General features: G+C 49.2%; 1 protein-coding gene across 2 annotated transcripts in view; it reads left to right on the forward strand.

Moving 5' to 3' along the window:
- Positions 1–13414, forward strand: part of LOC138453690 (uncharacterized) — a 724495-nt gene that overhangs the window by 701414 nt on the left and 9667 nt on the right. For both annotated transcript variants that reach the window (XM_069606759.1, XM_069606758.1), the window contains one exon: positions 12802–12927. In XM_069606759.1, the coding sequence (XP_069462860.1) occupies positions 12802–12927 (126 nt within the window). The remainder of the gene's footprint in view (positions 1–12801; positions 12928–13414) is intronic.

The following is a 13414-nucleotide window of genomic DNA, read 5'->3' on the forward strand; positions in this document are numbered from 1 at the left end:
CCTTTTGGTCCTTGAAAGACAAGATGCAATACTCTGCGGTTACCACTGGATGTTGGACCATATGCGCAGCATGTGAATCTAAGCAGATACAATCATCAGAAATGCTATTACGGTAAGTAATGCATGTCATATAAAATGTAACCTTTTGAATGCCTTGCCCCCAGTGGCTTTCGGTGCACAGGTGAACAAAACAGCATCCCGGGATTTGGAGAGGGCACACGAATGTCTGCCCATTCTACCAGATTTGAAACTATAGGCACATGTCCAAAGGGTAAAAAAGGCCACATATTTAGGACATATATATTGGTCCTATGAGTTCCCATAGCATTTCAGGAAAATGTGAGTTGTTCTTGTTTTAGCATGTTGGTGGCCCAGGGACCCCATGTGTTCAGTAACACACTAGTTATACAAAACGATGCCACTTACTAACTGGATACTAAGGTTGCAGACACCAAAATCTGATACACTTGGACATATGCCAGGCAACAATTATGCTCTGAACCTGGTACTGTGTTTCAATCATTTTATTTCCTTCTCTTAATGCATACCATGTTATTTCAGTACTGTTGTGTTGGGCACTGCTTGTTCTCTGATAGATGGAAGCTATGGTTAAGTGTTTGCTGTTAAATCTTGTCGTGAATGAGACACTCATGAAGAACGATTTGTTTTAAAAAAGCTGAATTTATATCTGCGCTCAACTAATACCCAAGACTATTACAGAACCTTGAATCCCCAGGTTCTACACAGGTAAGGGACTGTAAATAAAGTTGGCATTCAAAAAGAGTTTGTTTGAAAGATTTGAAGTTTTGAAAGCAGCCGTTTGAAACTCCAAAATGGCAACCAGTACAAATATTCAATAGCAAATGATTGGATGCTTGCAAGGTGGAAACAGAGTGTCTCCTCATTTTAGGCGTCGACAGGGTGTCCCTTCAAAGACACATTTCTTTAATTGTTCAGCTTTTATAAGCACCAAACTACCTTGTTGCTTTCTAGCACTCTTTTTAAAAAAATGTACAAGATGTTTGCCAAAGGCCTTGTGGCATTCACTAAATTAATTTAATGTACAAGGACGCTTGAAATGGCCAGATCGCACTTTCTTTTAAAATACCATTTTGATTTTTTTAATGTAACATTTTATAGTTTTTAAATCAAGGACATAGTGCCACACACAAATAATTGCCAATGATTGGTTACATGGTGTCAAGAACATCGCATTGGGTTCAAGTACAAGAACACAGTGACACAGGGTGGGACCCCGTCAGTTAACAGTTCAGTCTTATGCGTGGTGGCTGGAAAATAGCAAACAAAGAAGGTGTCACAACTGTCCATCATCCCCCCCTCCCCATACCTTGCCAAATTTCTGTGTTCATCCCCTAGCATTGTAAAAGCATCTCTCCAAGGATGCACATCTATCAATTTCTGCGGACCAGCGGCCAAGTCTTGGTCTTTCTGCTGGACCCCACATTGCAGCAATAAGCCTCTTCGCCAACCACAGCGTCACAGATAGGAACATTTTCTCATATCTGGTAAACCCAACCTCCCCCATATCCCCAAAAGCACCAGTTTGGGTTCACTCAGGACTTGAGATCCCAGCACCATAGATAGCCTACGAATGCACTTCCCCCAGAACATCTGGATCAGTTCACAGCTCCATAATATGTTGAAAAAGGTGCCCTCTACCCTTCCGCACCTCAGGCACATACCACTGTCCACTACTCCCCACCGTGCCATCGCCACCGAGAATAATATGCATGGTGCAAAATCTTATATTGGATTAAGCAGAGCCTGGCAGCTATTCCGATATCCCATGGGAACATGAGTGTCTTTACCCATTCTTCCGCCTCAAATGGTCCGACATTCCTCTCCCATTGTTTTTTTAAGTCGGGACAACTCCTGGGCCCCAAACGCCGTCAGCACCTGGTACAACGTGGAGGTGACCTTGGTGGCTATTCACTCTGCAAAGAGATTGGCTTCCGGGGGTGGGGGGACACCTCGGAACCCCCTCTAAGGCAGAGAACTGAGAACCAATGGCATGGGTTAGGTGCAGGTGTCTGTAGCATTCCTTGTTTGGTAACTCAAAGGTATCCTGCAGTGCACCAAATGGAACAAGTTGCCCCATCCCTCACCAAATCTGCGAGAGCATGTACTCCCCGTTCCTCCCAACTCATGAAATTATCAATTTTTTGTATTTCCGGGAGATATTTATTGTTCTAGAGAGGCCGATCCAGAGTAGGTTTCCTGCCCCAACCTATGTGGTGGTGGGCGTCAGCCCATATTTGTCGGATGTATAGTGTCATCATGGGTAGATCTGCAGTCCCCTTCTTATCTCTGTACAGTACTTGCTTGGGTGATATCTGTCCCATTCTGCTTATCTCGACCGCTATGTGGAGAAGCCTGGGATCGCCATGGAGCCAATCATTCACTACCCCCAGTTGCGCCACCCAATCGTACCCGTGGAGGCAGGGCAGACCAATGCCCCCTTCCCATACCGAACGTTGGAGAGTTTTGAGCGCGATACATGGCTGTCCCTCCTCTCACCCCGAGAGCAATCCCCAGAGTATGCCGTCAGTCGTTGCAAAGACTGTTTAGGGACCAAGAGTGGGCTGCCCTGTAGAACATACAGAGACGATGGCAGCATCTTGAAAAGGGCCGCCTTGCCCAGCATCATCAGTGGGAGTGACTGCCAATGTATCGTGTCCACAGAGAATTTATCAACGGTTGCAAGTTGAGTCAAAGGAAATATGCGTGATTCCTGCTCTCATGGATGCCCAGATACTTGCCTGGGGATCGCCTCGTCCCATCCCCTGTAAGGGAAGGAGAACAGATTTGTTTCTATTGACCGTGAGTTCACTAAACCCCTGATACTCCACTAGTATGTTTGTTATGGCATGACAAGCGATCACTGGGTTGCTCATATAAATTAGGAGTTCATCTGCAAAAAGAGAAACTCGCCCCCCCCCCCCCACCCCATGGCCATGTGAATTCAACCCACTTCAGTGCACTTCAGCGGCTCTATAGCCAGCATAAACAGCAAGGGAGAGAGTGGGTAACCCTGCCTGTTCCCTCGCTCCAGGGTAACATCTCTGGAAGACTCACCATTAACTCGTACCACCGCCTCTGGGAAACTCATACAACAGCCTGATCCATGACATGATACTTTACCCAAATCCCATCTGACCCATGATGACCCATAGAGAGACCATGGCCTGGAGCGCTAGTGGGTCTGGTATCACAGAGGCCTGACTGATGGCACACTGCACCCTGCAAAAGTTCATGCATGTAGATCTAGAGGGCATGAACCTGCATTGTTCCAGGTGTATTAGTGAGTCTATCACCTCTAGTAGACAGTTAGCTAAGACCATGCCAGGATTTTGGTCTCCCCATTGATTAATGATATCGGCCGGTGAGAGGCACAGAGTTCCGGTGACTTCCCCGGTTTTGGCAGCACCACAATGCATGACTTTTTGATGTCTGGAGGGAGATACCTATCTCCCTTATATTGCATGAATAGGCGATGCATCGGACCCACTACCAGGTGTCCCAGTCGCTTCCATATTTCCACTGGGAATCCATTGGGCCCGAGGGGTCTAGCCAGGTTGGAGCTGAGTGAGCGCTGTCACCACCTCCTCCTCTGTAATCTCCGAGTCGAACCCCGGTACCTGTTGCTCTGCGAGACGAGGAATTGCCATTGCATCAAGTGCATCTACTGGGCGTCCCACCGGTGGGGGCAGTACATCTCCTCATAGACTGCTGCAAATGCCTCTGCGAGATCCAAGTCCTCTGTTAGCGTCTTTCCCTCTGGGCCTTGTATGGCTCTTACGTGTCCCCTTCCTCTGTCTCGCTTCTCGAGCCAGGCAAGGATGGTCCCTGCCTTATCCCCTGAGTCATGAATCTGACTCTGCACCGCCCAATGTGCCGTTCTCGCATTGTCCAGGGCTACATTATGTAGTGTGAGAAACCTCAAGGTGTCACACCCGCTAGTCCCCAGGGATTTGCCACCCAAGTGGCCATGACACGGCCATCGCTATTGGATCCAGTTCCAAAGGGTAGACCAGTGCGGGAGGATAACCTGGATGGGGGGTCTTCTGGGAGTGGAAGTCGGACACTGAAGGGTGAGACGCGGTATCCCCTTCTTTATGACACCTTTTCCCCATTCTACCATGTAGCATACCTAGAAACTCACCCCCCCCTTTCCCGACACAAACACTTCCTCACAGACCGTTTATCGTGAGAGACAACGGACTAATACCAGAGCCGTATACCAGACATGTCCCAACACAAGGGTGAAGCAGAGTCAGGCAATTACTGATAACTACATCACACTTCCCCGCACGGATAAAAGGCGGAGCACGAAAGCACACTCTGATCAAGGTCAAATGCACGAGGAAGCAGCTATTCTGGGATGGCAGTTTAAACCGAGGAGAAATGCGGCGAGACCAGAGAGGACGACAAGGAGGGAGTTACCCTTGCCCTTTTCAGGAAGGGATCTCGATTTTCACAAAGCCTTAAGGAAAAGAAACATAAGACCAGGAATTACAGCTGATGAACGGTATAGCGTGTGTCAAAGGTACACAGGGCCCTCCCACATTGATAGCCAAGGAGAAGCAATTGCCACTGTGGTACTGTCCTTGACTCCGACAGCAAAGCAACGCCAACCAGTTCAGCACAGCCGGTGAGTCGGGAGAAACTGATAGCAGACCGGAGTGAGTTATGCTCAAAGGTGAAAATGGCAACATTGCAAATTGAACAAAGAACTTGTGTGCGATTGAACTTCATGAAACCAAAATAATTACCAGATACAGAGTGGTCCGGTGCCACGTGGGTGCTCACTACAAGGTCTCTTGTTTGGTACCCCCAGAGAGTGTAAATATTGAACGGTGAAATCGAAGTGGTCCTGCAGCAGGTTAAGTTGAATCTCCTGCACATTCGAAAGTCTTCGATTACCTACAAACCGGAATCGGTCTGAGCCCGGACGAGCAGGATCCGGGGTGAACAGTAAAACTCACCTGAGAAGATATTATTGTGGCAAATGTGAACCCGACTGAGGGATGCCTGCAAATTAAGGTTGGTCCGAACCCGACTGAGGGAGGCTAATTGTTTAAAAGGGGCTCAGAGCCCGGCTGAGGGGGATCCCAGGCGAAAAGTAAATCGCCCGACTTGAATATTTGGAAAGGAACTTTTCTTTGTTGTTTCTGGTACATCAGACCCTCTGAAGCAAGAAACTTTCAACGAAAGAGACTTGGGCATAGAAGGCCCTGATGTTGGTAAAAGGAACTGTGACCTCGTGCTGAAGAAGCCCAAGAGTGTGATGTGCTTGAGTGACCCACCTTGTCCTGTGCTGAAAACATGAGCAAGGGAGGCCAATGGCCTAAACATCCTGCCTCATCATTTTGTGAACACTTCTTTCTTTTTGTAGCATAGTGGTAAGGATTGGCAAGTATGCTCTTTTTATTTGACTAGACCCCACTAGGACTCTATTATTATTATTATTTGATGGTTGTAGCTTGCTCCCATCTTAGATTTAGGTTTAGATAGGCGTTTTTGATACCCCCAATGAAGTTCAATAGACACCCTTGAACTGTGATCACTTGTGTCTGTCTTACTTTGAAAGCATGCCTTCCTTACAGTAGGACTTCCTGCGCTGTGATTAGAGCCTCCTGCGAATTCCGAGACCCGGAGGCCAGGAACTCCTCTTCCGCCATCACCAAGGAAGACTTAGCCTCCTCTATATGCTGGGTGTGTTGACAGCATCTGGCCGGCACAACTGAGAGAGGCTCCCCAAAGAGTACCATTTTATAGCCCTCCCATAGTTTGACCGGGCTGTCAACCGACCCCTCGTTTAAAGCAAAGTATTCCGTCGGCTTTTGGGATAAACCCTCCAGTACCTCAGAGATGCCCAAGTAGTATGTGTTCAATCGCCATAATGCCATGGGTTTTGTCTGCCCGCTTTTAAGCTCCATGAGAAGCGGGGAGTCATCTGAGATTCCCCTGGCCAGAAATGTTGTGAGCAGGAGCCCGTGAGCCATCCCTTGAGGGACAAAGAAGTAATCTATTTGTGATAGGGAGGCATGCGCATTGGAAAAGAATGAGAAACCAGATTCTGACGCATGCAGTGCCCGCCACGCATCCACCAGCCCCAGCGCAGCAGCAAAGGAATGTAGCTTGGTAGGAAGAGCCGGCTTTCTATTACCAATATGCTATCCACGCCAATGACCATGACCTCGTTGAAGTCCCCCCAGTACCCACTTGTCAGCTTGGTCCAGGATTATTATTGATTGGAGATTGTTTAGCAGTTCGAGCTTGACCGTATAATGCCACCCCAAATGCCCCCCCCCCAGTTCGCCTATCACAACAACAAATTTCCCCCTCGGGTCCGCCCGAATTTCTTGCAGTTGAAATGGCACCCTCTTGTGTATGAGGACCAGCATTCCCCTTGCCCTCTTCAAGAAACCAGGATACATTCTGTCCAGGCCAAATGCGTTTCTGTTAGGAGAGCTATGTCTAGTGAATATCTATTGAGGAACTGGAGCGCCAGCCTGCATTTAATGCTGGAGCCTAGCCCATTGTCATTCCACGTCAAAAGAGAAACCACCCATCATGTGCCATCTATCCTCAGGAATTGTGTCCCGTAGTCTGCCAGCCAGCACCCTCTTGCCAGCACCCCCGGTTCCCCAAGTATCCCGTGATCCATGTCCCACTTCACCACCTCTGGAAGTCCCAATCTAGGCAGCAAACCAAACACAACCACAACAGAAACCTCCCCATACTTCCCACCCCCACCAGAAGCACCTGTCGGCCAAACAACACGTCAAAAGGACGTGGGAAAAACATTGCAACCATTTGCAGGGTAACCGTTAGAGCAGCTCAGGCTTCCTCCGTACCCTGCCCGGGACCACCCCATACCATGCACCCACTGGAAGGATCTGGTAGGCATAGTTCTTTGCCTGTTAAGTTATGAGTCAGCCTTTATCCATCAATTCCGAAACCTCTGTGGCTCCTGTCGAAGGTCCCAAAGGTTGAGTCTCAAAGAGAACCAGAGATGACCCAGGCTCTGACCTCGGCCTTACTCACGGATGCTGGGGTCTCGTTGCAGACAATATTTGAGTTTCTAGCCAGATGCACGCCTCCTTGGGGTTGTTGAAGGGCTGCACTTTGCCCTCATGGTATACCTTTAGCTGTGCGGGAAAGAAAAGGGCATATTTAATACCCAGTGAAATCCTTCCCTTTTTGACCGAGTCAAAGGATTGGCGAGCCTTCTGGACCTCCCTGATATAATCTGGGAAGAACCCAATCCAATATCTGTTGTAGGTTGTGGGGCCCGAGGCCCTTGCTATCTGCAGCAAAGCATCCCGGTCGCAGAAATTCAGGAATCTGGCAATTATGGTGCAGGGAGGGGCCTCGGGCACCAGCTGACCAGTTGCGCCCTTTCGATGGAGAAAGAATTGGAGAACTTCTTGGGGGCAAAGAGCTCTACTAGCCATCATTCTAGGAAGAGCTCTATGCTGGGCCCTTCCTCCCTTTCCGCCACCCCCAGGATGTGCAGGTTGTTACGCCTTGATCTCCCCTCACTGTCTTCGGCCCTGCTTTCCAAATGAGCATGTTTCTGGGAGACCACTGTGAGTTGCTTCTCCATCCGTTTAAGCGCATCCTCGAAATCTGAAATGTGCTGTTCTGCCTCTCTCACTGGCGATGCAAGGCTGCGCAGGTCCTGCTGGAGAAACGATACCTCGGTTGAGCGGCCATCGATCTTCTCCTCGACAGATGATCTGGACTCCTCAACAGCACTCATAATGTCTGTGAGGGAAATCTGTGAGGTTTGCATCTCTTGTCCTGCGGCGAGCATTGCAGTGATCGGGGTTGCTGTGGGCAGGGGGCCCCCCACTGTGTACTGACCAAACCTGTGCTGGATCCCCGTTTTCTTAACCTTGTCCTTGACCATCATGTCTGCAATCCAGACACTGGTACCCAGTCGTTACCTCAGCCTCCCTCGGCAATCACCTCCACCCGTGCCGGAGCTTCAGGGTCCCACCACCATGGGCCCAGGACAGATGCGTGTTCCCAAACTGGCTCTCCCAGGGGACTGTCCCCAGTGCTGTTGGTGCGTCACTGGACCTTCACGGTGTCTGCTATTTTGCTCTGTTAATTTCTCTGCATGGAGCAGCCTTTCCCTCTGATTAAATCCCAGGGCAACCAATTCTGTGCCTCGCTGTGACGATGATGTTGCATATGTGCCGGGTTTATCGTATCTGCGGGAGGCACTCAGCAGCCCTGGGCCGGGGACCCCCGCTTGGTCCCACTCCTCACCAGAATAATCAGCGGTCCTCTGACCCTTTTGTGTGTCTGGCCTGCCCTGCGATGTTCGCTTGCCTGCTCACCCAGCTTTAGAGGTCCTTGCCCAGGTTATCCACCCCACGTGCCTCGTCTCCTCCTCCTACCTCTGTGCACTCTTTTGGCCCACCAGCTCTGGTTGCCCCGGGCGAGCTGCCAGAGTGCGCCCCTGTGTAGGGAATTCCAGCCAATTCAAGTCTATCTGCACTATGTCCGCATGGGAGGACAGAAGTATGCAGAATTTCTTTTTTTTTTTTAAAAGGGTGGTGAAGGTTGCAAGCCTTATAGTGTCACAGATTTCGGCACTGCCCTTGAGCGTTTGGGTGATATGTTTGCAAGGAGGCAGCAAAGGAGCCAAAATAATGAAGAGCAGCTTCTGTGGAGGTATTAATTTGAGGGGCTTGGAGAATGTGTCCACGGTAAATGCCTACCATTGCTGCTGTTATTCCTGCCTGTCCTCACCGCATTCATGGGCTGGTCTGCCCTGTGCAGGGATTCCCTCACTCCTGTCCCACCCCTTAAGATGGTTCCAGGGCCTGGCAGCGGATCCCACTGTTGATTGTTGCCAATATTTCACCGCCTCTGGCCTGGCGACCTTATGCCTGCTATGTACGCTGGTCTCCGGTGCGCCCTTGCCCGGTGGCTGCAGCTCCACGTACTATCACAGACAGGGCCCGCTCCGGCCCTCCTCCATTATATCCGCCGCTCCCTCGGCATTGGGTGGCTATCTTACAGCAGTGCTGTCCTCCACTCCGCGAGCAGGTGCCTGTTCCTGCAGGCTCACTGGCCCACTCTGGTCCCCACCCAGGACCCCCCTCCATCACCAAGACTTGTAATTGTTATTGTTTATTTATACAGTGCTTTTGCACACGTGGACTGCTTCAAAGCGCTTCAAGACAGTAATCGTTCTTAGGCCTTGAAGTTTCCGAATAATCTAAACAGAAAACCTAGCATACTAGGCCTGGTGGCATTTCTCCTAGCACAAGTGCATGAAGTGTTAAGAATTTCAACCAGCTAGGTAGGGGGGACAGAAAAGGTGGGGAGGGGGGAACAGGACAGACAAACGTACTAGTCCTAGTACATTTAGTTAGTGCATGCGTACAAACGGAGGTGTGAGAAAAGGGGGGGACAAACGCGTCCAGTCCAACAGGGCCCTGGGTTAAGCGCAGAGAGGTTGCCACGCTCATGGCGCGTAAGCAGAAAGTGCAGTAGTGCTGAGGGATAGTGCAGTGCCCCGGATGCAAGTGCAAAGACCTGGCGGGGGGTGGGAGGCCCTGGGACCTGTTAGGCTCTGGAGGTGAACCAGGCAACCAGTCAGCAAAAACTGAGCATAGTTAGGAGGAGAAGTAGGATGGGGAGAAAAGAACAGAGGTTAGCAGGGTAAAGTAAGAGAGAAGAGGAAGGTCTTGTGGAGTTTCTGGAACTGAAGGTGCTCCGGCTTAAGACAGAGAGATGCAGGGAGGCTGTTCCAGAGGGAGGCACCTGCAGAGGATAAAGATCTACCCCCAAATCTCTGTGAAAGTGGCTCATCCGCAGAGAGTTGGAGGAGGATGAACGGAGGGCTCTAGAGGGAGAGTATTTCGGAAGAGAGCGATGTAGATAGTGCGGGCCCCGGATCCAGAAAGCCTTGTGACTATGTAGAGGGTCTTGAACTTGATCCTTGCAGCCACGGGTTGCCAGTGGAGGGATTTCAGCGCTGGTAAGATGCGGTCCCTGGGCTTGAGGCCAAGGATAAGTTTTGCGGTTCTGTTCTGGATGAGTTGTAGAGGACGTAGAGTAGATGTAGGAAGGTTGAGAAAGAGGCTGTTGGAATAGTTCAGCCTAGAGGGAACCAGGGCTCTCAAGGTAGTGAGCCTCTGGGGGAAAGTGAGAAAGGGTAGAATACCTTTGCAGAGGTGTAGTTGGTAGTGGTACTTTTTGGAGATGTCGGAGATGTGTGGAGAGAAGGAGAGAGTGGAGTCGAAGATGACTCCAAGATTTTTTGCCTCATTGGTAGGTGAGGGCCCAGGGCCAAGGGAGGCGAGCCAGTGGGAAAGCGGGAGCAGGGGTCCCACTGAGGACAATCTCTGTCTTAATGGTGTTCAGGCAGAGTTCGTTAGCAGCACACCAGGACTGAATTGCGGATAGACAGTCAGGGATGAGCGAGGAGGAGGAGGTTTAGGGTTGCCTAAAAGACAGCTCTGTCATCCGCATAACATTGAAAGTTAGAGGTACAGGTAGAGATCTTGTGGGCCAGGGGGTAGATATTGAAGAACCAGGGGCACAAGTTAGATCCCTGTGGGACACCACAAATAGAGAGAGTGATAGAGGAGTGAAAGGGCCCAAGTTCCACCTGGGAGGGCTGGTCAGAGAGAAAGGAGGCGAGCCACGCCAGGGCCTGATCTGTGATGCCCAGAGTATCATGGAGACTGGTGATCAGGATGTTGTGGTTTACCGTATCGAAAGCCGAAGAGAGGTCAAGAAGAATGAGGACAGAGGGAGAGTTGGAGTCAAGATTTGAGAGCAGGTCTTCACAGGTATTCAGAAGAGCAGTTTCCGTGCCTCTGGCTGTTCTAAAGCCAGACTGATGGTCATGAACACAACCAATATATTCAGTGTGGAGGGTAAGTTGGGCAAAAGCCAGCTTCTCCAGGAGTTTTCCCAGGAAAAGGGTGATGGAGATCAGGCAATAGTTTGCTGGAATAGATGGGTCGACAGAGATTTTTTTGAGCAGCGGGTGCACAAGAGAGTGCTTGAGAGGAGAGGGGAAAACTCCAGTGGCAAAGGAGAGGTTGCAGAGGTCGGCCAAGGCTGGAGCAAGAGAGGTGAAGGAGAATGAGGAGAGAGGATCACTCAACAGCAGCACCAGGCACAGCTGGCGATCCGGCCACGGCTGTCGGGTCACTGTCCTTGCAACCTCCCGGTCGCCTGTTTTAACACTTAGGTCTTCGCGGCCACCTCAGGCTAACAGCTCACCGATCCCGGCCTTGAAATGCCCCGATTTTGATGGGGATTGCAGCGGTATGCCGGAGAGTTTGGTGATCCCCTGCAACCACAAATATCTTTATTTTGTTGAAGGAAACAGGATTTTAAAGCAGAATATCGGCAGCCCCGGGGGAGCAGCAGAGGCTCACGTCCTCATCCGCTCACCATGCAACAGCGCCCCCCTAAAATGCCATTTTCGATAGTATTTTCTGCCAGTAAGATCACATGTTGCTCTGTTTCTGAACAGCTTGGGGCTGTTGATAGTATGAGCAAAAAATGCCATTGTCATTGAGTTGAAAATGTATAATAGTTTATAACCTAGCAGCTGAGTCAGTAACGAACTGCACACCAAGCAGCGAGAATGGATCCTGACCTGGTGAGCAACCTGACACTGATTTGTTGATACTCATGACTGAGCACCAGCCTGAGATGGGCCAGACATAGGATAGCTATGCAAAGGTGGACATGGCAAGGGAGAGAGGCTCCTGCTGTAACTGAATAAATCTTACAGCAGGAACCAGGCAAATCATCATGGGCAGCCCCTGTTTGTAACCAACAGTTTTATTCAAGAGCTGTGGGTGCATGGAGCCGACAATTTGCAGAAGATGCAGTGATGCTTTAAACAACCCGACAATTCTCATTGGGCAAGGCAGCATGTTCTAATAGTGTTAATGCCAATTCTAGGAGGCTTTGTCATGAATTAATTGACCAGAGTCTCTGTTGGAGGGATGCAGACCTCAAACTTGGTAGTGGTCAATTAGCTCAGGATAAATCTAGTGCTACATTTATAACACCATTATCTGTTTAGGTGCTACCAAACCAGGGATAGATTGAGCTCAACAGAAATATTGGATATATTAGCAGCATGCCAAGCTCATTCCACGTAACCCTATATGTATGTTTTATAGACAAGAAAAATCTTTCAGTGGAGTCAGTGAAGATTTGCATGATTTTTTGGGACCCCCGCCAACATCCTTTGCTCGATCGTTGACACCAACCAAAGATTGCAATGACATCCACCCATGGACCACAAGGATGCAAATAAGCTCTCGCGCATCCAAAAGGCAACATTTATACGGCATAACAAAAGGCTCTGTCGTTTCATTGATGGGTGAAATGTCGATGGGTTTTTCCCCCTCCCGAGTATTTTGTACCGAAAAAACTCATCGACTATTATTTTTTACCAATTCCCGACCACCCCCACACCCCATATATATACTTTTCTAACGTTCCCCTAAACATTTTGATGAGTTTTTTCATTAAAATCTACTCTGAGGAAGGGGGGGGCAATCGAAATGTCACCATTGTGTGGAGTAGAGAATGCTAAATAGCAGACTGTTAGATGCTCGATTTCCGATGCCAAGCATCTAGCAATAGGTTGAACCCAGTGAGCGGCCAGCTGCCAAGCTAGCAGGTTGTCCTGTGTGGCGTGATTGTTTTCATTTGCCTTCACGTGTCTCTCTTTTAACAGTTTTTATTACATGTTTGTCATTCTTGCAATTTCTACAGAAAAACTGGTCCCCATGTTCAGATTCCGAACGGATGAAATCTTGTGCTACCTCAAGCATTTCCTCAACCACCCAGAGTTTCACTTCCAAGAGTTGGGGTTGGCAACCCTCTCCACATTAAATCAAGGTGAGAAGTAATGGTGTTTTAGTGTTGTACCCTTTGACCAGATGTCTGCCACTCAGTAGTGCTAGGGATCAAAATAAGATTATGAGCTGGGCGTATTTGACTCTCTACTTTAGGAAGTTGGGCATTACAGATTATTTTAGGGAAGAAAACAACAGTTCTTATCCTGGAGTATTTTTAGGTAAGCAAAATAAATGTTCCCTTAAAAACCTCTGTATTTGTGTTGTACACTATACTTTCTTTGTTCAAGTAATTATATATTAAAAGATGCTTTTAAACATATATGCCTTCCTTAGATGGGATAGTATGATAGTAGAGCTCCTCTGTGTGGCATTCACTGCTGCTGTCTGTGGTCTGAACACAGCAATGCAGGTGGCAACGTGCTGCTGACACCTGCCTACTGTCACTTCCGGCTTTTTATGTCTGGGGAGCATTTTCCTAATTCTGGGGAGTAAAGTAGATAGGTATACCTATAGGGCTGTGGAGCATA

The sequence above is a fragment of the Ambystoma mexicanum genome, chromosome 4p (assembly GCF_040938575.1).
Source record: "Ambystoma mexicanum isolate Mex_15411 chromosome 4p, UKY_AmexF1_1, whole genome shotgun sequence".
NCBI classification, from domain to species: Eukaryota; Metazoa; Chordata; class Amphibia; order Caudata; family Ambystomatidae; genus Ambystoma; species Ambystoma mexicanum.